Source organism: Pan paniscus, chromosome 2 (assembly GCF_029289425.2).
Source record: "Pan paniscus chromosome 2, NHGRI_mPanPan1-v2.0_pri, whole genome shotgun sequence".
NCBI classification, from domain to species: domain Eukaryota; kingdom Metazoa; phylum Chordata; class Mammalia; order Primates; family Hominidae; genus Pan; species Pan paniscus.
The window spans coordinates 116,883,443-116,908,790 of NC_085926.1; the positions used below are offsets into that span (position 1 = coordinate 116,883,443).

Sequence of the window (25,348 nt, forward strand, 5' to 3'; positions counted from 1 at the left end):
AAATCTCCAAGCACAGATTTCACTCAAGATTTCCATAAACACACACACAAAAATCCTCATCAAAATATTAACAAATCAAATCCAGCAATGTTTAAAAAGAATTATACACCATGACCAAATGGGATTTATTCCAGGTATGCCAGGCTGCTTCAACATTCAAACATCAAACAATGTAACCCAGCACATAAACACACCAGAGAAAAAAAATAATAATTATGTAAATAAATGCAGAAAAAAACATTTAACAAAATTCGACACCCATTCATGACTAAAACTCTCAGAAAACCAATAGAGGGAAACTTCCTCAACTGATAAAAAACATCTACCGAAACCTACACCTAACATCATATTTAATGGTAAAAGAATGAATGCTTTCCCCCTAAGATTGGAAAAAGGGAACATCACTTTTATCTAGCATAGTACTGTTAAGTTCTGGTCATTGCAAGATGGTAAGAAAAAGAAATAAAAGGCACACAGTTTGAAGGGGAAGAAATAAAACTACACCTATTTTCAAATGACATGATATTGTATGTAGAAAATCCCAAGTAATCTATAAAGAAGTTTAAAAAAAAAACCTCAGAAGACATAAATCAGCAAGGTTGCAAAATACAAAACCAACCACATAGAATCCAATCATTTAATCCAATCATAAAACCAACATTTAAAAAACAGAATCATTTACAATTGCTTCAAAAAATTAAATACTTACGTGTAAGTCCAATAAAACATGTATCATATCTGTGTCATAAAAGTTATAAAATGCGAATGAAATAAAATTAAAGAAGACTTAAATGAAGAGACATTGTGTTCACGGCTAAGAAAACTCAACATAGTAAAGATGTCAATTCTTCTCAAAATGGATTCTATAGGCTTCAATGTAATTCATATATGAAAATGGCAAGGTGTTTTGTAGACACAGACCACCTTATTTCTAAAATTTACAAAGGCACAGACCTAGAATAGTTAATGTAACTTTGAAAAAAAAAGAACCAAGTGGGAGAAACCACTCCACCAGATTTTGTTAAGGCTTACTAAATTGCTACAGTTATCACCACAGTATTGATGGAGGGGCTGACACACACACAAATCAATGGAACAGCTAGAAGACTCTGAAAGAGATTCACACAAATATGTCTAAGTGATTTTTTACAAAGGTGCAAAAGCAATTCACTGAAGGAAGGACAGGCTTCAACAAATGTTACTGGAGCAACTGGACATCCGTAGACAAAAATATAAACCTCAACCTAAACCTTATTATTTTATAAATTAACTAAAAATGAATCACAGAATTAAATGTAAAACTCTAAAATTTTTATGAAAAAAAACAGAAAATCTTCAGAACCCAGGCAGGTCTAGGCAAAAATTTAGACTTGACATCAGATGTACAACCCAAAAAAGGAAAAATTAAATTGCACCTCATCAAAATTTAAAACTTTTGCTTTATGAAAAACTGAAGAGAATGAAAAAGCTATAAACTGGGAGAAAATATTTGCAAACAATATATTCAATAAAGGATTTGTATCTAGAATATGTAAAAACCTCTCAAAACTCAACAGTAAAAAAAAAAGCGTTCTAGAAAATGGGCAAAAGACACAAGCAGATATTTATTGAAGAGGATGTAGAGATGACAAGCACATGAAAAGATGTGCTTAGCCATCAAGGAAGTGTGAATTTAAACCATTATCACAAATTTCACATGTTCTCACTCATAGGAGTCAAAATGAGTTAAAAATTAACACAATTGTTCTCATAAAGATAGAAAGTAGAACGATGATGATCAGAGGAAGGGTGGTAGGTAGTGGGGGAAAGTGGGAATGGTTTAGGTGCAAAAATATAGTTAGAATGAGTAAGATCTAGTATTTGATAGCATAACAGGTTGTCTATAGTCAACCAAAATTTACTGTTATCTTTTTAAATAACTAAAAGAGTAAAATTGGAATGTTCTTAACACAAAGAAATAATAAATGCTTGGGGTGATGGATACCCCAATTATCCCAATGTATCATACATTGTGTGCTTGTATCAAAACATCACATGTACTCCACAAATATATATAACTATTATGTACCAATAATAACTTAATAAAAGTTTTTAAAACCACCATAAGATACGATATCACTACATACCTATCAAAATGGCTACATGTAAATTTTTGATAATATCAAATGCTGTCAAGGATTCAGGGAAACTGGGTCACTCAGATGGCTGAAAGAATTGTAAAATTATATGGCCACCCCGGAAAATAGTATGTCATTTTCTTTCAAAACTAAACATGTACTTCCCACATGCAACCCAGAAACTGCACTCCTGGACATTTATCCCAGAAAAATGAAAACTTATGTTCACACACAAACCTATGCACACGTTTATAGCAGATTTATTCCTGATAGCCAAAAACTAGAAACAACGCAAATATCCTTCATATCATCCAATGGGTAAAATAAACTGTGCTACCTCTTCTGTACCATGGGAAACTACGCGGCAATAAAATGGAATGGATTATTGATACATGCTACAACTTGAATGGATCTCAAAGAAATTATTCTGAGCAAAAAAATTTAAAAAAGCAAAAGCCAGTCCTCATACTGCATTCCACTTATATAGCATTCTCAAAATAACAAAATTACAGAGATGAAGAACAGACAGTGATTGGTAGGAATTAGGGACTTGGGAAGGAGGGTGGTGGCTATGACTATGAAAGGGTAGCATAAGGAATCCTATATCCTGACTGTGGTGTTGGTCACATGAAATGTACATGACATTATTGAAAGCTGAAACCCTAGGAACAGAAATCAGGTCAGTGATTGCTAGAGAGCGGTTGGGGAGAGTGGTTTAATTACAAGGTAAGGAGGGGATTTTTGAGGGCGATGGAAATATTCTGTATCTTGATTGTAGTGGCTGTTACATTCATCATACATCGCACACACATCACTTTAAAATGGTGAATTTTACTGTATGCAAAATACGCCTCAATAAACAACAAAAAAAATCTGTTTGTAAATAAATGAATGTAAATACTCCAAAATGTTAAGAGTGGCATTCCGTAGGTGGGAGTATATTACTTGTTGATTTTTAAATCTTTTTTCAGTATTCTGTATTACTTTTTAAATAAATAAAAACTAATAAAAGTTTTTTAAAAATCTACACGTGTGATAAACCTGTATATAACTAAATGTGCACATACACACGAGTGCATGTACAAGTGTTGAAATCTGAATATGGCTGATAAATTATATCCATGTCAACTTGTGATACTGTACAATAATTATGCAAGATGTTACCATTGGGAGAAATAGGTAAAAGGTATATGACTTCTCTATTATTTCTTACAACTGCATGTAAAAGTATTATTATCTCAAAATAAAAAGTTAAAACAAAGGAATGATCCAGTACACATCAAGAGCTACAATCATGCTCATAACTCGACTTAACAATTTCAATTCAGAAATCAGCATTTATCTACTCAACACCCACATGAGGCACTGTGGTAGGTGATGGAGATTCAGTGGTGAAAAAGGCAAGCATAGAGACTGTCTTCATGAACTTTCACTCTAGGAAATGGGAAAATAGCTCAATGTATGAAGAAGGTCATTAATCTTCAGTCATATGGGTAAGAACTGGAATCAAACTAAATTTAAGAGAAAGATTAAGTCATTTTTGGAATAGCATGTGCCTGTTAAAATAATTGTAAATATTATTTAACAGGATGGAGAAAATCTTGTAACATTAAAGAGAATACTAAGTTTTAAAATGACATACTCGTTAGTATTGATAATTAATGACAACTTATTTTATATGAATAAAATTTTATTGAATTTTAGATAATTAGAAAGAATAAAGAAATGCAAGATAAATGCTTTCTAAACAGCATCTGATAGCATCATCTTTTCAGTGTCATGGTATTTTCACTTCTTTATAAAAAGTATAGACATTCATTTATTTAAATTTTTACAAAGTAAGAACCATCAAATGGAAAAAAAAATAAGTAATGCTAAAGTAAATTCAGCTTTTTATCAATACTGAAATGGTTGGCAATGGTTAGGTTCTGAGTGTAGCCTTCTTGGAAAAACAGTGTTTGCAGCAGCTGTTGGTTTCCATTCATTCACATAACTGAAAAAAATGTCAGGAAGCCACTCCCTGTGAAGACTACGCTTGCAGGAGAAGAGAGCAAAAAGTATGGTGGTAAGAGGGAGTAAGAGAACACATTCAGAAAGAAAAGACACTCTTATTGAGACATGGGATGAGTATCATAAGTAATCTAGGAAACAAATCTGGGAAGAAATTTGTGGGTTGCTTAAGTGTGGTTAAGGCAAGACAGTCACTAATACAGGTATGGCCAGATCTACATAGCACAAAATAAAGTGGGGGAGTTTGTAAATTAATCTGGTGAACCGCAAGGCCAGCCAAGCCAGGTAGTAACCACAAAAGTAATCTCTTTACAGTGATGTAAAATGCATCTGGGCAACACTGCAACCCCTGAGCTGACACAAATGTAGGGTAGACACTTCCAGGAGCACACCAGAAGATAACACCTTTAGTCTCAGTCTTACCTCTTTTGCAAAAAGCATTATTTCGAAAAACAAAACAAAACAAAAAAACGTCTGCCCTCCCTGACAAGTAAGTTAACCTCTATTTGTCAAATAAGGAGAAAGTTACATACCTCAGTACAAAAGGCATCAGGTGCTGCCCTCATTAATAGTAACCTACTGTAATAGCAAGGGAGATCTGAACAACCTTGCTCTGAGAGGCTGCCCAGCAAGGCTACAACCCCTTAGCCCTACCTTCCTGCCCACACAACCTAGCTCGGTCATGATATGCTGGACCTCTATGAGCTCACTAAATACAACCATTGAACACGGTATTATACAACAGTCTTTTCTTTCTTAGCCCAATGCCTCTCATGTATTTTTTAAAAAAAGCCTTTTATAAAAAAATATTTTTCCAGGAAAAAATAAACAGTAATTGCCATGGACCTGTAACAGATCCTAGAATAACACAGACAGGCAAGAATCTGTCAATATAGCAATATTCCACATATGAAATTCATGGTTCAGGAAGAGATAAATAAATAAATATGAAGGGGCTTCTCAAAGACGTTTCCTTTGTCTTCCCCCATTTCTTACTGAATTTTGCTCATGTAAAAAGTTTTGATTATATGATAGAAGAGTCAGCCCTGTTGGGACCAATATTAACCATTTATACCATTAAGCCCTCTATATAACGAGGGAATTGGGAGAGACAGAACATATCACAGGGTTGCTTGTTATTTTCTTAAAGACACCTACCTTTTAAAATAATTTCAATATTTAAACTCCATCTGGCACTTTAGTCTCTTAAAAATTATTAAGTTAGGCATGAAGAACAAGCCCATCTGGGCGGCAGTTTGGATTTTAAGTGCTATTCTGCTCTTATATCTTTTTCCTTGGCTTGGCACATCTTTGAGATCCAGCAGAATCCCAGGACATCTTTGGTGGGGAAGCAAGTCTTCATGATGGAGCATTCCAGTCCATTTTACACATCTTAGTGGCCAAGTAACAGCACTGCCTTCTTCTTTGTGCATTTTACTAATTATAAGGAAGTGTTTCTTTCCCAGCACTCCCCACCCCACCCTCCCCCTTGTATGAGGGCATTCCATTTATTCATTTCTGAACACAACATTTCCTCATGTCCTATACCAAGGACCCGGCCCGACTCTGGGCTGGTACCATGACAGGTACTGCACCAATTCGTTCCAGCGTTGCGTGGCTGATGGTGTAGGAATGAGTGTGTGGAGGCCGAGGCTTCCTACTGACTGAGCCATTGCTCCTGGACATCACCTGTGGTGATGACCCTCTGTTGGCTGTCACTACCAGAGTCTTATGTTGACCCGGGACCAGATGGGTCCCATTAGCATAAATGGATGGTATGTTGGCATTGCCTGAGTGGAAAGAGAAAGACTGGCCCAAGTCACTGAAGTGGTTGACTGACTCTGTGTTTCTATGAACTTTTGGATTGTTGCTCCAGTATCGACTGTTGTAGGTATTGGAAGAGGTTAGTGTGTTGTTGTCCGAGGAGGAAATCTCAGTGTGAAATGCTTTGGCAGAAGAACACTTGGGTGGAAGATCATCCTCTCTGAAAGGAACAAAATAAAGTCGTCATTAGGATTTACTTCAAGTTAATCCTATCCTCCTACCCTGGATTCTTTCTTTTCATGTTAGGGCTTATACATCCAAAAAACAAATCCAGGAGAGACTACTCCATCGTGAAAGCAGGCATGGCAACCCTGGATGGCCTCAGCTTTGGTATCCATTCCCTTTGAGACAACGGTCAAGAAAATCTCTCCTCAGCTTCTCAGTCTCCAACAGTAGAAAAGGAAATCTCAGATCTCTCAGAGAATGTCTCTTCCAATACAACTTTTAAACATATATGTAAATAACATTCACATAAATATGTTTATATATCATATAGTAAATACATAACAAATCTTGCTTTATATATATAGTAAATATTTAGTATCTTGCTTTATATATATAGTATTCATATATAGTAAATATTTATTCACACATAAATATTTACTGTAAGTAGGAAATTAGTCCATGAAGAAATCTACTAAACTAGGTGCCATAAAATAGCTGGGAAATCAAACTATAGGTATGCAGAACTTAAAGAAATAATCAGAGTTGGCCTGATTGTATTACCCTTTGGAGTTTGAGAAATCACCGTGGGGTGCTGATGAGAGGTTTTCCTCAGTAATCTTATCCTGGGGTAGACTCTATCCCTGCATATGGCCCAAACACTTAAGAATTACAACAGTCTAAAAGAAGTCATTTATTTAATTTAAGATGCTAACCAATTCATTTAACATTTATTGGGTACACTTTACAATATGTTTCATGTAAAAAAGACACAAACCCTACAAAGAAACCTATAGTCAATGAGGGTAGTAATCAATGCAAGAATGTTTATGAGTCTGAAAGGTTAGGCAAGGGGCTAAAGACAACTTATGTGAGGAGGTGATGCCTGGCCTAATCTAGAATCAGATCAAGGAATTTAGTAAAGAGATGGATCAAATGAAAAGCATGGTCCAGGAAGAGAGCAGAGGCTTGAGCAAAAGCCCCGAGCAATGGGAAAATGCAGGACAGACTGGAAGGCAAAGTGAGCTGAGAGTGATGAGAGAGAAGATACGCAGGCAAGAATCAGATGTTGTAAGGCTGTGGTATGTCTCACTATGGAGACTGGAGTCATTACAGCATTTTCAATAAAGATATGCCATGATGAAATCTGAGACTGAGCCCGAACCCTCAAATCTCCCCAGTATGACTAGAGTCACTTTTCTTTAAAGATGATGTTGGCATTGTTTTCTTAAGATGTTCATATTCTTGTCTGAACTACCTTTCTGAGCCATAGTGCTGTGGTCTGACTGTGTACAGGCACTGGTATGCTCTTACGGAGCTCTTTCTTGCTTTATGTTCACATCTATTATAAATGTCAATAGTAAACACGTTTTAGACACTACCTTTCCCATTGTGGCAGCCACCTAACCCTGCCTACCCTGGAGACACGGAAGAGAAGGAGAACTCTTCATTTGTATCCTCCTAGTTGGGCACATGCTGGACCTTTCCCTCCTTCATGATCCAGTGAATAAAGCTGAGTAGTACCATGAAGAAAAGTGATATACAAGAAAATACCATTTAGCCACTTTAATAATCTCGGCCATCAGAGTTTTATGATTAGCAGATATATCTTAACTGACACAAATGAATAGAAGTACACAATGGCTATGCAGGACAAATTTTAAAAATCTGACATACAAACCTTATTTCATTAGGAATTTCTTCTTCTTCCTCCTCTTTATTTTTGCTTCTCCAGTAAAAGAATGCCCCTAAAATTAGTGCAATGCAAAAAATGATAATAACTGCACCAGTGCCAATGGCTCCAGCTATTAGTCCAATGTTCCTGGGCTGGGCTGCAAAATATATTTAAGATATATTTAAAGAAAAGAGAAAGAGAGAAATAGCATATACCCATGCAACTGTAATAAGCACATAAGCTTACTAAATAATCTGCTTAAAACGTATAAAACTCTCTAAATAATCTTTCATCTATATAAAGTTAAACCTCAATTAACTTTCTATATTGTCAGTGGCTAGGACTAACACATAGTAGGCTCTGAACATATTTTGAATGAATAAACAATTAAATGACTTGCACATTTTAGGAGAACAATACCCACATTAGGTAACAGACAGCACCAATCTAACTTGCCTGATCTACCCTACATGAATGCTGGAAACTAGGGGATATCCTTCTACCTCAACCCAGCCAGATCACTCCCTTTTGCAACTGGAATTCAAATATCCCAGAATTCTCAACTAAAGAGAAGTTTTCTACACTGCCATTTATAACCTAGACACCCCAAAATTTTGCAGATAAAAGAAACAAGGAAAAAACACAAGAAAGTCTTACTATACTCATAAGATTATTACCATTTTTATAATGTCTATAGCATTATACAATAAGAAACTATCCAACTTTATTGATCCTGAGGAGAAAGATATTTTTTCATAAAGATTATCATATTGCTGAGGCTGGAAAGTATACTAAAACATTTATAAACAATTTTCAGTAATAATTAAAACCAAAACAATTTCTATTTAATCTTCAGATAACCTTAAGACAATTCAGCAGAACCCTTCATTTTCTGGTATAACAAAGGTCTTAGAGTTTCAGACCCATGGTTGACATCAGAATTTCCATATGCTTACGTGAAATAACCTGGAGATCCAGAAGACAGGTGCTGGTTCCAATAGCATTAGAAGCCACGCACTGGTACAAACCTGAAGACAGGGCACTGATGTTCCGGATGGTGACTGTTCCCTGGACCTGGTCTGTCACAAAAATAATAACCGAGTGAGGATTTGGCGGGACTAATAGCAAAACCAAAGAAATCAGCAGAAGACCATAAAAACAGACGAACACTGGAGAGCTATCAATAAATTTCTTTTTTGTGGGGGTAGGGTGAGAAATTATTGGTTCATGAATGTTAAAGACTAAAACTACTATATCACTTTAAAGACCTGGAACTTTGGAGGGCTGTCCTAAATCAGAACAATCTTAAAACTGAATCTGCAGGTAAGCATGTAAAGTCCTAAATGTTAGTAGACTTCCCTGAGGAAATGGTAGCTAATACTTATCCTAGGGAATTTAAGGTAACACCAAATTCTAGTTCTGAGGAACTGCAATAACATAAAGATCATGTTAAACTTATAATAACTTTAACTTCATACCTGATGAAGAAAATATCAAACTTGTGCTCTAAGGTATAGACTGTTACTCCCTAACAACAACAATTACAGTTGTTTGTGTTAGCTCAGATCCTCCAAGAAGCAGACACCAAAACAAGTGTGAGGTTGCCTGGAGGAAATACCAGTAAAGGAAATGTGAGAGGAAGCTGCAGAAGGCAGGGAGAGCCTCAGACTTCGGTGTAGATCTCACCACTCACTGTCAAGGGGACAGGGAAGCAAGGAAGATTGGGTAGGAAGAGTCTCAGGCTGCAACACAGTTTTATGGAAGTGTCCACCAGGCAGATGGGGAGTGCCTGAGCCAAAGTCACCTGTTAAGGGAGTCCCATGCTTTGCAGAAATAGGCCTGCATTAGGCCCTAACCCTAACCCTAACTCCTCATCACTGGCTGGGAGCAGCCCAGGGGAAGCTTGGTCTTGGTGCAAAGCAGTGGTGGATCTACAGGGGAAGCAGCATGGCTTTCAGTCAATTATGTTCCCTACATCAGGAGTTTGAACAACAAATTTTTAAGACCACTGCACTGGTATTGCCAAGAAATGCTTCAATAGTTCACATTTTAGTAATTCATCAACATTAGCATAGTTTGATTATTTATTCCTATAAAATACAAATGACTTACAGGAATAACTTTAAAAAGTTAATAGTTATTAGTATGTTCCAGGCATTGGGTAAGCTTTTATATGTATTATTTCAATCTTTACAATTACCCTGAGGTATTTTTATTATTAATCTCATTGAACAGTCAAGGAGACTGAAGCTTTGGATGTTTAATAAGATTACACAGCTGGTTGTTAGGAAATTCAATTGGATGAAGGGGCTGTCTCACCTCTAAGCTCTAGGCTTCACTGCCCTCCTTATGCAGGAAAGAGAATACATTCTGTCATCTCAACCATTCAAAATAGCTGCAAATTTAGAAGTAAATGGAAAAGCCTCCTAACAGGACAAGTAAAAAAATATTCTGACACAAAGTCCAAGTATGCCTGGGGCAACACCTAGAGCTATCCCCATCCTGGGTTACTTATTTTTACATGGAACTAAGATTTAGTTAACTGGTTTCTGCTGGCAATCATCATCTCTATCTAGATCAAAGGCAGAAGCAGACACGAGGAGTCAGCAAAAGCAGATCTGAGTAAAGTGTGCAGCATTTATTAATTCATTCATTTAATAAATAAATATTTATTGAGCATCTTCCTTTGTGCTTGGTTTTCTGAGGATGGTGATAAAATAATGAACAAGACAGGCCCAGTCCCTTACCCTAATGAGACAAGTATACACACAATTACAATATATGGAATAAGTGCCAGCCAGTGCTAGAGAACAGAGGGTGATAGGGGAGCATACAGGAGGGACATCTAATGAGGGATTGAGAAATCAAATAGACTACAGGGGATGAGAAAATAATTGCTGTCTCAGAAATTGCCAGGCACACAGAAAGGTGCTAAATAAAAGTGATCAATAAATAAAAGAGCTGCCTACTCTTTAGTGTCTGTTGTGTACCACATACACTGCACTAACAGCATTAAATATGCCTCATTTAATGTTCGTAACAAGCTTATGTTCTATATTCCCTACTTTTCAAAGATAAGACAACTCAAAAAAGCTATGAAATTTGTCCAAGATCACAGAGTACACAAGTAGCAGCAATCTATAAAATGAGGTTTGTCCAAGTCCAAAGCTTATACTCACCATACATATACTTGGCACTCTAGTAAGGCATTTAAAACCACATTATTCTAGAGGATGCATCTATAGAATATTTCCTGACCAATAAATGTTCCAATGCTGTTAGTAATATAAACTAAGCGATGTGCCTATCTCCCTCTTCATGTACACATGTACTAATATCATCAACGCAAGAAAACCATAATCTCTGGGCAATCAACCACATAATTTGTGTTCCTGGGGTTTTTGTTGTTGTTGTTGGTAGCGGTGGTGGTGGGTTTTCTGCTAAGCTCTGGAATTCTAAAAATTTGATGAGCTCACACCAAACTGGTAATTTTGTTGACATTTCCAGAGACAATTTGGGAAATTTTAAACAGCTCCTCTATGCAGCATTCTGGCATGTAGAAAGAGGTAAACTGTAAAGACTCTTGCTTTGAAAAGTTATTTTTAAAAGGTGAAGTCTCCCATCCAAGTACTAACCAGACATGTACCCTAAAACTTAAAGTATAATTAAAAAAAATAAATAAATTAATTAATTAAAAAAAAAAACAATAACAATTACAGAAATGTAAAAAAAAAAAAAAAAAAAAAAAGGTGAAGTCAATGTCTTCCTTTTGTCTCTATAGATGCCAATACTATGAGCATGTTTCTGTAAGATAATATTATTAAATGAAGTTGATATACCATGATAGATTTAACTTGGAATATAATCAGGGAAGGAGACAGGTACATTGATAACAGAAGATTAACCAGAACAAAACAGCCCTGTTTATGTAGACAAGGCAAAATAGAGAAGGGAGCAACTCCAGGAAACAGCAGACTGTTTGCAGCCACAAAGCACATAGCCCTTCCCAAAACTAGCAGGCTAATTCTGCCATCTGTCATTTCACTTGGTCTGCTCAGACAGGGAAGTAGTTGTCTGAAATAGAGAATAAATATTTTTTTGAGCTTCTTTTAAAGAATAGGGAAAGTTCAATGGCATGAAACTACATAGTTTGGGGAACTCAAAGGACCTCACACTCCACTGTTTTAGTTCATAGCAACTATGCACTTGGTTCACCAGCTACGTATCTGGCACAGAAGGCCTTTCTGAATTAGAAAAAAACAAATGTTAGTGTACATTTCCAGTTCCATCCTTTCTCCTTAGTTCCAGAATGCTGCCTCTGGCTGCCTAGTAGCTGATGTATCTGCTAAGAGCATGTTCCAGTTAGACAGCCTAAGTTTGAGTCTATTCTACCTACTACTGGTCATATGGTCTTGAGTGTGTTCCCTGTTCTTCATCTATATTTTAGTTTCCTCATCTGTAATATGGAGCTACCAAAGTGCCTACAAATCGTAGATTACTGTGAGGACTAAATGAAAGGTTAGTATAGTATATGGTAATGTTTCCATGTGGGAATTCCTTCCTGGTACTTCTAAGGGAACTGATATATTTTTCCGAATCATAAAAAAATTCAGTCAAGAAATATGAAAAATGTCTAGTGTCTCCCAATGGATATTAATTCCCAATAGATATTGATCTTCAGGATTTGAAGAGTTAGATAAGAATTCTTAAATCATAATTATATATTTTCATATGATTTATATATTTTAAATAATGAGTAACTATAATAAACTGAACATTTCTTATATAAAAGTTTCAGAAGTATTCTGTAGGCTATATAATGGATGTATACTTTATTGTTATTTGAATGAATATGTTACATCAAAATTATATATTTCAATAATATGTAAAAATGATCCTAACCTGAAAAAGATATTTAACTTTTTAAAAATTGTAAATAAAGGGAAATACAAAATAAATGTCAAAAATCTGTGGAAAAACTTAAAGATGACATCACAAATACTTAATATCAAACTCTATTAAAGATAAATTTAAAATATAACATTGGACACAGAAAATTTTATTTCATTTTGTGTTGATGCTGGCTGAATTAAGGCATAGATGGAGAAGGGACAGGGAAAGAACCTGTTCCCATTAATAGAATTTCCAAGGGCACCGTCCAGATGGATGTTAGGATACACCCTGTTTCACAGCAGCTCAGTGCCTTTAGACAATGATAAAAATATTTTGTCTGTTTGCCCTGATTTTGGTTTGGCATTGAAACAGATATTGCTTTTGCCAAATCAGATTTTAAATTCATTTCTGATGTCATGTTAGTATACTGCAGAGCAACACTCTCATCCTCTTCTATTTGTGTTTCTGCCATTCAAGTATTCACAAGGAGCTGAAGCTTATAGCAAATATTGAAACTTGTGAAAATACCAATGAACATTACTCAGCATTATTTGAATGTAGTGTGTATAAATACATTAGTATTTCTTTGCAAGAATGTTTCACCATTAGCAACATACAAGAAGGCCATGACCACACACTTATCACATGGCAAAAGCTACAAGCAAGACCAACTAATTAGATTTTGACTGCTTCTCTCCTACTCACTTCTGTTGACTCTGCTTTTAGGTTTAACTGGACATCAAGATTCTTCTGAATCAGTATATCTCTATGTTGACTGTTGCTCTTTAATTCTCAAAGAATGGCACGTGGTGTTCAAGAAATGTTACCATTATCATTATTTCAATCCCCATATAGAGGTCCCAGGAGACCACTAACTCACTGCTTTCCTCAAGCAAACTTCTACAAATTTCTCTTCTGAGTTAAGATGGTTACTGTTGATTCAGTGCCCCACAACAGGAATCTGAGTTAACTCTAACTCTTCTGAGTTTAAACATCTAATCGAGCCCCATATATTGTAATATTTTCCTCAATCTCTCTTGAATCTTACCCTCCCCCACTGTGCCTTCTCCACCCCTGTCACTAGGGACTTAGTTCAGGTCCTTTTCATTTCTTGATGGGGCTATTAACAAAGCCTTCCATTTATGACTGGCTGCCAATCTTTCAGCCTGATTACTGACACAGTTTCTAAAATGCGTATCTGGTGATATTCTCTTGTTTATAAATGTCAGCACATCTCTACAGTTAAAGATAACATCCAAACTCCTTGCATATTATATAAAGCCTTTCACAATCTGGACTTCACCTTTTCCAGCTCCTCTCTGGTCAAATCCCCATGAACCTTTATGTCAGCTTCACAGATCTTCTCACTAAAAATGTCAAACTTTTACACTTGCAAGATTTTGCAAGCATGGTTCCCTGTATTTATAATACCCACTTTTAACCAGTAAAACTTCTATCCATCATTTAAGAACGTTTTCCTGCTTGGGAATCCTTTTCCCTATAAAGTTCTTCCTGGACTCTTCAGGAACAAGTAATATTTCTATCATTTAAATTTTATAGCACTGCATACATTTTTATAGCATTAACATGTAGTGCTATGATTTTCTCTTTATATCTGTCTCCTCCATTAGGCAGTGAGCTCTAGGATGGAGATATGTTTCCTTGTATTTCTCCACCTGCCCCAACACTCAATTCTGAAGCAGTTGCAGAGTAAGGTGTATGTTTATGTGTGTGTGCACACACACACATATATGTAAAAATGAATGAATATATACACAAATTAATATAGTTATAACTGTTGACATTTAATCTTTTAAAAAAGAGGAAGTACTGAACACTATATGGGGTTTGCTTCTTTATGTCAGAGGGCAAAAAAAAGGGGAGAAAAAACTCAACTTCAGTTAGAATAACATCTTGATGAAGGAGAAATAAGCACTCATTTATTCAGCACTTTTAGTGGGTGAAAATTTTTCTGCTCCCAATGAAAAAAATTATGGAACCACTCTTACTGGGAGGGGAAACAGCAGTGTCAGTTCAAGAAACAGAATCAGGCTGCGTGTGGTGGCTCACACCTATAGTCCCAGCACTTTGGGAGGCCGAGGCATTTGAGACCAGCTTGGTCAACATAGCAAAGCCCCATCAGGACACTAAGGCAGGAAGATAACTTGAGCCCAGGAGTGTGAGGTTACAGTAAGCTGTCATCATGCCACTGCACTCCAGCCTGGATGGGTAACAGAGCAAGACTTTGTCTCTAAAAAATGAGAGAAGAGAGAGAGAGAGAACAAAGAGGAGAGAGAAGAGATAGAAAGTGAGAGACAGGAGAGGAGACACAGAGAGAGAGAGAGAGAAAGAGAGAGAGAGAGAATATCAAGATTCCCGAGTGTTACAACCACGCCAAAAGAATTTTAGTCCTTCCTATCAGTTTTGGGCAAACCTAGTCTCTTCTAGGAGCCTCAGTCTTCTCCCTTGTAACATGAGAGTGGGACCATGGTGATATTTAAGATACTCTCCTGCTACAGCTATGATCTCTAAAGATCTACACAGAGTTCACAGGCAAGCAGGAGAGATAATCATCTCTCTTCACTGTATTAAATTATGAAAGGATGAGGAAAACAGAGGATTTCTTACAAACCATGAAAGAAAAATGTATAATCTAGTTTCAGAAAATGTTAACCATTAATAATGAAAATAAATACACTATACTTTATATTTACCAAGATAAAAGAATGGACAGAAAATGAATTGCCATTATTTGCATATAATTTTTAAAAACACATTTTAAAGTTCTCTGTGCATCTTTAAAGTGTGAAGGTTATTCTCCCCTTTAAGTCAGAAGGGAGGTGTTTTTTTTCTAATTATCCCTCAGCTTTCCCTTCTGAGTTCAAGTTTTACTGACCATTGTGAGAAATAACTGTGCTTATCTCCATCCTTGGTTGCCAAGAAGCTGCAGGACTTGGAGAGTGGGTGTCATTCCAGGAAGGAATTCCACTCCATGGCTTGATATGCAGCTCCTGTGAGCTAGCTCCAGCCCTGGATTTTCAACTGCTGCAGGACAAATCCCGTGTTGCCTCACATCTCCAATCATCTCACTCACCAGTACAGGGCCCAGCCGCCCGACCACACTCACTGTATGGACAATCATCCCTTTCCTGTTTTGCTCATCCCTTCATCTTCCCAAAACCTTTAGAGCTGTTGGCAGAAACAAATAGAAAACATAACCTACAGCTTTAGAGAAACTATAGAACAATCCAGGTGAAGCGTTCACATGAGGAAAACAGGAAAGGAATGTCACCATGAAGAAAAGTTAACTACACAACAAACAGGATTAGCATACAAAGAGCATAAAGTTATGTGAAGGTCACTATAAAATTAGTATGCTTAAAATTATTAAACATATACAGAATAGTCACCATAATAAAAGAGGATGATGCCATGAAGAGACAAAAGCAACACAGAAATAGCCAGGTGCTGTGGCTCACATCTGTAATCCCAGCTACTCGGGAGGCTGAGGTAGGAGGATTGCTTAAGGGCCAGGAGTTTGAAGTTGCAGTGACCAGTGATTGTGCCACTGCACTGCAGCCTGGATGACAGAACGAGACTCCATCTCTTAAAAAAAGGAAAGAAAAGAAGAAAATAAATTCCAAAACTCAGTGGATAAGCTGAACAGCCATCAGAGTAGAAGAGAGAACAGGTGATCTGGAAAAATAAAAAACAAAAACAAAAAAAAAACCAGAATGCCACACAGAAAGGTAAAGAAGGTAAAGACATTTACGGATAAGCAAAGGATTAAAAAAACACGGTTTATAGAATTAAAAGACTAAACCAAGAGCTAACAGGAAACAATAAAGAAAGAAGAGAAAAGGCTATATTCAAAAATATAAGGACAGAGATTTTTCCAGAAGTGACACAAAATACAATCTCTCAATTTAAGAAGCACCACAAGCCCATAGCAGGATTAATAAAAATTAACACATACCTAAAATATATTCTAGGATCTACAGAACACCAAGTACAAAACAACTGCAAAAAGCAAAGGAAGGAAAATGCAATTGCCTACAGACTACCAGCAGATTTCTCAACAGAAACAAGAAAGGTGGGAAGAAAATGAAACATTTTCAAATTCTTGAGAAACAATAACTGATAACCTAGCATTTATACTCACTAAACTGTATTAAAGAGTGTAGGGAAAAAAGATATTTTCGAAAAACAAACATGAGAACAACTTAACACTCATAGATCATCAATGTAATACCTACTGAAGGGTGTGTGTACTTCAGTATAAGAAAATGGAACACAGAAAAAATGACTGTGATGAAAGAAGCAATGGAGCAAAAAAACTGGCAAACTTTTGGGTAAATCTAAATAAAACTGAAATGTATATGTAAACGATGATGAAAATGGGGATGATTAATAAGGAGAAAAGTTAAAAATAAGGTGGAACAAATATACTAAAGCCAAGAAAATAACTAAAATGCAGACAATAAAAACACAGAAATTAAACATATCAGACAGAAGCTGAGAGTTATGGTGGACAGAATGAAAACGTCCAAAAAATGGCTAATAGGAGAGAAGAGAAAGAATTGATGAGACGAAATATTCACAAGGATTAGGGAAAATGGAAGAAAGACAGCTTTCTATGGTCCTATTATTTGGATAGAGAGTAGAGTTTTTTTTACTTCTAGACTACATTAAATCAAGTATGCATTTGAGAACTTTAAGAATAAGCACTAAGAGAAATACACTTATAACTTTGAAAGTAGAGGAGAAAAAATATTATAAAGAATATTCAAATAATCAGTAGAAGATATGGGAAGGGGGGCATAAAGAAAAAAGCTTAATAAATAGAAAACCTCCAATAAAATATTAGACATTGAACCATACCCATAATCAATGATTTCAGAGGACAGAAGCTCTCAGATTACAGATTGAAAACCCAACTAAATCCAGATATATGTTGTTTATAAGCAATACACCTAAAACATAAAGCATGGAGAACTGAATGCCAATGAACCATATAATAGAAACGTACCAACAAGAATTGACCAAAGAAAGCCACTGCATCTTTTAATTTTAATAATTAAAAATAACACAAAAAGCTTATTAAACATAGAGAACGAAATATAACAAGCTTGTAAGCATCTAATGACACAGACTCAAGATGGGTAAAGAAAATTGGCATAATTGTAAGAACAAATTGACAAATCCACAGTCTTACAGTGTGATTTTTAAACACATATTTCTCATAATAACATAGCTGAAGCATGTAAAATATTGCTAAAGATATAGCATATTGAATAATACAATTATAATGCTTCCTATGCAATGCATGTACAAATACCCTAACACATGCAATATAATGGCTCTTAAATTCTCCACCTTGCTGGCTGCACTCCAAACACACTGGCCTCTTTGATATTCATCAAGTACATGGGCACATGCCTGCCTCAAAGCCTTCATATGTCCATTCCTCCACCTGGAATGCTCTCCAGTCCCCATATTCACATGGCTCATTCCTTATCTTTAAATATTTGTTAGAATATAATGAGGCTTACCCTAAGCACCTTACTCAAAATTGCTGCTCCTCATCCCCTAACTAATCTGTCTTACTCTGATCTAATTTTTCCCCACAGAACTTTTCACCTTGTAACAAATTCTGCAATTTACTGATTATATTCCATCTCCACCCATTAGAATGTAAGCTCTACAAAGGGAAGAGTATCTATCCTGTTCAGCAATGTATCTTCAGCACCTAGAACAGTTTCTGGCACCTGATAGGTGCTTAACAAACATCGGCGGGAGGGAGGAAGGAAATTTATGCAAGTTACAAAAGGTTAGATAAAATCAAAATCTGAGTTTAGCAAGATAGATTTTAAAAATAGAGGAAAGGCACATATAAACAGTATTAGGAATGAAAAGGAGAGTAAATACAGAGTTTAAAACTTCGTAAGAGAATAATGACGGTAATTTAAATATTAATATTTAGTAGGGACTTACACATGCCAGCTGCTGTTCTGCACATCTTACATGCTAATTCATTCAATCTTTATCCAACCATAAGTTAGTCATGATGATTGTCTCCATTTTACATATAAGAAAATTAAGACACAAGGGCACATACCCAGTGATTCCTGGATTCAGGGTTCAAAACTATGTCCACTGTCTCCAGAACTTACACTCTTACATACATTATTCTGTTTTTGTATAGAGAATTCTATGAACATCTTGATGGTGATATGTATAACTTGGACAAAAAAGACATTTTCCAGAAAAATAGGGTAGAGAAAATCTGTACCATTAGAGAAATTAAATCAGTAGTCAAAAATCTACCAAAAAACATAAGAGCAAGGCAAACTTTCATAGGCAAATTCTATAGAATCATCATGATGCCCAAGTTATTCATACTATTTCAAAGAATAGAAAAAAGGAAAAGCTGCCAAACTCATAAAATTATTTAGTATTATATGATACTAAAATTGAACCAGGACAATAGACGACAGAAAAAAAAACCCATAGGCCATTCTCACTGGTGATCACTGATGCAAATATTTTATTATAATATTGGCAAACCCAATGGAACAATTTATTTTTAAAAATCACAAAGGGACTTTATTCCATAAACTCAGGGATGTTTTAGCAATAGAAAACGTTAAATGTAACTTATTTATTGAAATTTGGTCCCAGATAATTATTTGTTGCGAGGGCTTTCCTTGTGCATTATACAATTGTTTTTCTTTCTTCCCCAGCTTTATTGAAGCACAATTGACTTAACAAAAATTGTATATATTTATGGTATATATTTTGATATACATATATACTGTGAAAAGATTACCACAACCAATCTAATTAACATGTCAATCACATCACATAACTACCTTTGTGTGTGTGTGTGTGTGGCTGGGAACAGTTAAGATCTCCTCTCAGCAAATTTCTAGCATACAATACAGTAATGCTAAATATAGTCACCATACTGTACATTAGATCTCCAGGATTTATTCATCCTGAATAACTGTAACTTTGTACCCTTTAACCCACATCTCCCCATTTCCCCCACTCCCCAGCCCATAGAAACCACCATTTTATTCTCTGTTTCTACCAGTTCAACTATTTTAGACTCCTCATTGTCTATCTGTTTAGGCTGCTATAACAAAACACCATAAACTGGGTATTTTATAAGCAACAGAAATTTATTTCTCATAGTTCTGGAAGGCTGGGAGCTCCAAGATTAAGACCCCAGCAGATTCAGTGTCTGGTAAGAGCCCATTTCCTGGTTTCCAGATGATGATGTCTTCTTGCTGTGCCCTTTCAGGACAGTTCTTTGGGTGGTCTGGGACCAACTCAGTTCTTCCCACTTTCTTGCTTGCTGTTCTCAAGAATAACTATAGAACATGCTGGGAATGCAACATCCTGAGTTAAGAAGGAACTGACTGGAACACCTCAGACTCTGTTCCAGACCCTCCTAGAAACAGGATGTCCTTCAACACTTTAGTGCAGTGACACTCAGTTATAAAACTCAGAGTGAGCTGCTTTCCGGGTTCTCTCAGCTGACATGCAAGTGGACATGTGCAGAAGAGACTCTATCTGTTCCAGGAAGCTCTTCTGAGCCTTGGAGAACTGGCTTTCAATGAATGCTAGGCTTCTGTTGTCCTTTGCTGCCTATTAAATAATAAATCCACTTCATGAAACTTGTTTTGTGTATGAATGCTCTGTCTCACCAGACTCGGGCAAGTAACCAGTGCACAGTAAACTTGCTTCACAGTCCTTACTTGGTGAAAGGAACTAGTTAGTGCGCTGAGTCTCTTTTATAAGGTTGAAGACATCATGCCTTTTTACCACTAAGTACTTTAGTGAATACTTCCTAAGAAGACACATTTTATGTAATGACAGTACATGTATCAAAGTCGAGAAATTTAACTCTGATCTAATAGTATTAGCTAATCTATAGTTTATATTCAGTTTCATCAATTATCTCAACCATGTCCTTTATAGCTATTTCTTTTCCTGTTCAGATTCTAAGCCAAGATTCTTCATTACATCTAGTCATCTTAACCCACTTATGCCCAGTGTTCCATTATTGGAACGCTAAGCATGTGGGAGTTATTTACATCCTACTGCTCAAGGTCATCGCCAAGGTCTGATTGCAAAAAAAAAAATTGCAACCTCAGGGTTAACTCCCTAGTCTTTTTCAATTTGAACAGTTTTGCCTTCACATTTGTTTGTCTGAGGTTTCCTCATGATGAGATTTAGGTTATGTGTTTTTGACAGCAATATCACAGAAATGATGTGTCCTTCTCAGTACATATATTAGGAGGTACGTGATAGCAGTTTGTCACAATATTGGTGAAGTTTACTTTGATCACTTGGTTAAAATGGTATCCAACAGGTCTCTCCCTTACGAAGTTACTTTTTTGTCATTAATAAGCAATTTGTGGGGACATACTTTGTAACTAAATAGCTTGCTTCCCATCAAACTTTTGCTGTTTTCACCTCAATGATGATTTTCTAACTCCATGATTCCTTGTATACACATTAGTTGGCATCATACTGTGAAAAAAAACAGCTTGCCCTTTGACCCCATTTATTTATCGTAGGGATTTGGTGATTCTTATTTTATTCTATGGACTATATATTTAATGTTTGAATTGTCCTAGATTTGGCCAGAGCGAGTTCCCTCAAGCTAGTCTCTACATATAAGAGAAATTCTAATCTCAAAATATTATTCCCCTGTCACCAATCAGACTTCCGGGATTCACTTTCCTGGTGTCAAATATTCTTTTTTCAGAAAATGCATCATGAGTTTATATTAATAATTGTAAACATAATTAGTAAAGTAAATCTTCTGAAAAAATCTGAATTATTTTGGGGCAATATTCTATTTTGAGATCAACTTTATTAATATGGATATCAAGAGATAAATTTAGATTAAAAATATTACCATTTAATGTACATGATTAATAGATATGGTTATCCAAAGTAACTTTGATAATCAATCCAGAGTTTATAAAAGACAAAGTTTTCATCCTTGTCATTCAAGTTCACTTTTATACCTAAAGTTGCAAAGAGTATTCAAGTTGAAAAAAGGATATGATATCAAGAAATCTGACTGATATACACTCATCCAGAAATAAAGAGGTTATGGAAGGCTCTTTCTACAGCTATTTCTCAACTTACATACAAATAACCACTGTCAATTGTTCATTTAAAATTCCAAACTCCAACCAATATTTCACAGAGATATTATAAATAAAAAAAGAAAATACTGCCACAGAGGACCTTGAGGATGATACCCCTTTATTTTTGTTTAAAAAAAAGCAACAAGGGCCCAGAGAAGTGAACTGTTACAGAAACAGTGGAAAATCTAAAATTTGAATATAGTTTTCAGTATGTCAAGACAAGGGCTATTTTAATCATGTCACTTACAATGGTGAGATTGACAAATCATTCCACAAAAGCAGCTATTTAGCCAACAATGTGGCTGAAACATTTAGCAATGAACAACAGTATTGCAGGAATCACTCTTAAAGTAATAAAAGTTATTATGTTGAAAAGAAGTTTTTTTTAATGATGAATTTGAGGCTAGGTTAATTAAAAGACTATTGTAAGGTCCATCAATATTTGCTGGGATTACTAGCGGAAATTTATAGGCTCTTAAGAGGCTTGTGGCGCTGGCTCTTTAATGTGAATAATTTTACTACAACTTAGGACTTTCCTTTTCCATGACAGGCGTGGACTGTCAATATGATTCAGACTTACAAGGCATAATTAAGGTTGTTTGTGGCCTCTCCATTAACTGCCAACACTTTATGGTTAACTTTCAGATTTGTAAATCTACCCTGAGAATACTACAAGAAACATTTTCTGTATTAGAGATGATGTAATACTCGAAGCTGCTAAATTTCATTTTCTTGAACGAGAGTATTTTATAATAAAATTCTATATCTTCCCCTCATTTTATTTGACAAAATCTCTTCAATTTTTAAAGGATGTCCTATTTAAAACTAAATTTAAGCAGCTGGGTTTACACGTAGAAATCATCCATGACCCTCAGTCTTCCTCCATTATTACCTGTTTGGTGTGACCAATTTCTGGATCTCCTGTGACCTGAGGCCTTTTCCTTTACTCTTTCTTATCTTCCTCCTCTAACCAGATTTGAGGCTGAAAACAGGAGGATCAACCCTCCTGACACTATGCTCACGTTTCTCCTAGTAAAATAGGCAGCTCTACCTCAAGCAGGAAGTGTATTCTCAGATATAAATTTCAAGGATTGTCTTACAGTTAACACAAAGAAGCTATCATTTAGGTGCTTTAAATCTTCACCTGAATGGGAACAGTTTCCATATATAGTTACCACTGGATGAAATACATTTCATAAAGGCAATATAGAGAAGAGAGAGAAAATGTTTTATTCACTTTAAATTTGAAAACACAAAATGATCCAGAAAGCTTTTTCAGCAGTTATAGGGTGTTATTTTTCAAAACCTATTAAAGTTAATTACTTTTTGAATATTACAATTGTCCATGATAACTAATAAAATGGGTAAAGCAGCACTGTACATACCCTGAGTAGCTGTTGGAGGTAGTTTGAGGGTATTGTCTAACTTCTCCCAAAGGTAAGTTGGTCGAGGAATGCCTTCCTCTGAGCTACAGAGCAGGATGACATCGCTGCCAATATCCTGGGATCCTTGGATTTGGCAGTGTGGGGCAGAAGGGGGAACTATAACAGGAAGAGTAAGCAATAAAGTACACATTTTACTGTGAGCCATGTGATGATGGAGGAGACATCAACATTCAGTACACTGGACCCTTAGATTACACTGTTTTGGGAACATATACCAGGAGACAGACTCACCGCCTGAACCCAGAGGAGGCATGTACCAATTCACGAGGCTTAGGCACAGGAGCAGGCCTGCAGCTTTGGTAAGCAGGGGGCAAATATGTACAAAGGGGCTTCACTCTTTGATTATAGTTCCAAGGTATCTTAAGATCTTCCTTTCACTCTGCTTCCTCTAAAGAAGAATTCTTAAGATCCATTGTATCAACATGTTGCTTTTAAAAACATTGCTGAAAGAAGCCACTTTTCAAGATTTCAGGGAAAAACAACCATTATCCTGCCCTGGCGAAAACCACTTTAACAAGGCCCTTTGTTACTTTACAAACAAAAACTGGACAGACCCACTTTATACCAAATTCTGCTTTATGGTGGGGAAAGTTAAACTAAGGTTCAGGTAAAAGCAGAGTGGATAATAATGTAGTGGACATTTCACAATCATTAAGACAGGACACAAAAAACATGGAACAAAAATTACCAAAAAGAACACTAAAGGAAGAAGGTGGTGATATATAGTAACAAGGAAAAAAAACAAAACAAAACCATAAACTAAGCCCATGGCTTGAAGTTTCATGCTGGGGAATACAGATGGTAGAGTTTAAGTCCAATTTATGATTTATTTGTAATGCTAATGACTTTTCAGTAAATATGTTCACCCTTTCCCAAATGAATAAATGAATGAATGAAAAAATGAATGCAGAGTATACACAGGAATCAGGAAAAAAAAAAGAGTGGGTAGGGGAAGAGAGAACAATAAAAGGGTATAGGTAGGAAGAGTAAAAATCTTAGAGAATCCTAACTACTGCGGTGGGGCAAACTAATCTTTGGTTGCCTTTGTCATTGCCACTGTGATGCCAGGAAGAGAAACCCAAAATAATTCTTTGGAGGTAGCATTAATTATAAAATAAATTAAGGTCTTTTTATCTTCTTTTTAAAAATGATGCTGAGAAGTTAAGTCTGGACAAACAAAAAAGAAATAAGGTTGGATAATATGGGAAGCCAGTCACCTAACTTACAGGTCTAAGTATCAGAATATTTAATTCCATTAGTACACTATACTCGGTACTCAGAGTATTTTATAATCTATACAATTTTTAATATAATACAATGAATATGGTTTTGAGAATAGAAATCCCCGACTTGGTCATCAGTTTTTTTATTCTGTTTGAAGGCTGGGAGAAAAAGGCACCAAAGGCCGAGGGAAAATGACAAGAATTCCCAACACCTGTATTCTTAAGTGACTCAACAACAACGAAGGAAAAAGAAAGCGGGGGTGGAGTTTGACAAGGACTGCGGGAGTAGATTCTGAGACTTGAGTAGGATGGAGGAGAATCAAGAACATCAACCTTCTCAAAACGTCTTCCATCTCCCCAGATGAACTGAGTTTAGCCACCTCTACCACAAGTATTCATTTAGAAAGCAGTATTTTATATTAGAGACAGAAGAATTGAAAAATAAAACATGCTTATAATGGATATTAGTGTGAGACAGTCTAACAACATGGTGTAATGGAAAGAGCGCTGGTTTGAGTAAGGAGATCTAAATTTTAATCTAAACGTTGTTGTTTATTTTCTATGCAATCTGGGGGAAAAAAAAAACCTAAATCTATTTGGTCTCAGTATTAAGGTGATAATATGATTTATTCTTCAAACAAGGATACTTGTGGGAGTAAAAGGAGGTATTATTACAATTATGCCAGGACAACACGTGCAAGCCAAGAACTGTGGTGATCCTACTCAGTGTTACACAGATATGAAGTAATAGTATTATTCTCACACATGCTAAAACTTCTGCTCTGTACTAAAATAAGTCATTCTTGATTTAATTTGCTCTCAACAATAA

At 35.9% G+C, this 25,348-nt stretch overlaps 1 protein-coding gene across 41 annotated transcripts in view; it reads right to left on the reverse strand.

The window, feature by feature from the left end:
• The window catches only part of IGSF11 (immunoglobulin superfamily member 11), a 463,419-nt gene that overhangs the window by 228,506 nt on the left and 209,565 nt on the right, over positions 1 to 25,348 (reverse strand). For 18 of the 41 annotated variants that reach the window (XR_008624841.1, XR_008624835.1, XR_008624842.1 and 15 more), the window contains 4 exons: positions 23,237 to 23,392; positions 8,745 to 8,867; positions 7,795 to 7,945; positions 5,286 to 6,111 (listed from right to left, as the gene is read on the reverse strand). Coding sequence is in view for 18 of the 41 variants with exons in the window: in XM_055110321.1 (XP_054966296.1) it covers positions 5,670 to 6,111; positions 7,795 to 7,945; positions 8,745 to 8,867; positions 23,237 to 23,392 (872 nt within the window). In the remaining 23 variants the exon portion in view is untranslated. Of the gene's footprint in view, positions 1 to 2,932; positions 6,112 to 7,794; positions 7,946 to 8,744; positions 8,868 to 23,236; positions 23,393 to 25,348 lie in introns of those variants that run through there. The other 23 variants (XM_055110321.1, XM_055110320.1, XM_055110312.1 and 20 more) reach the window with 4 other exon arrangements.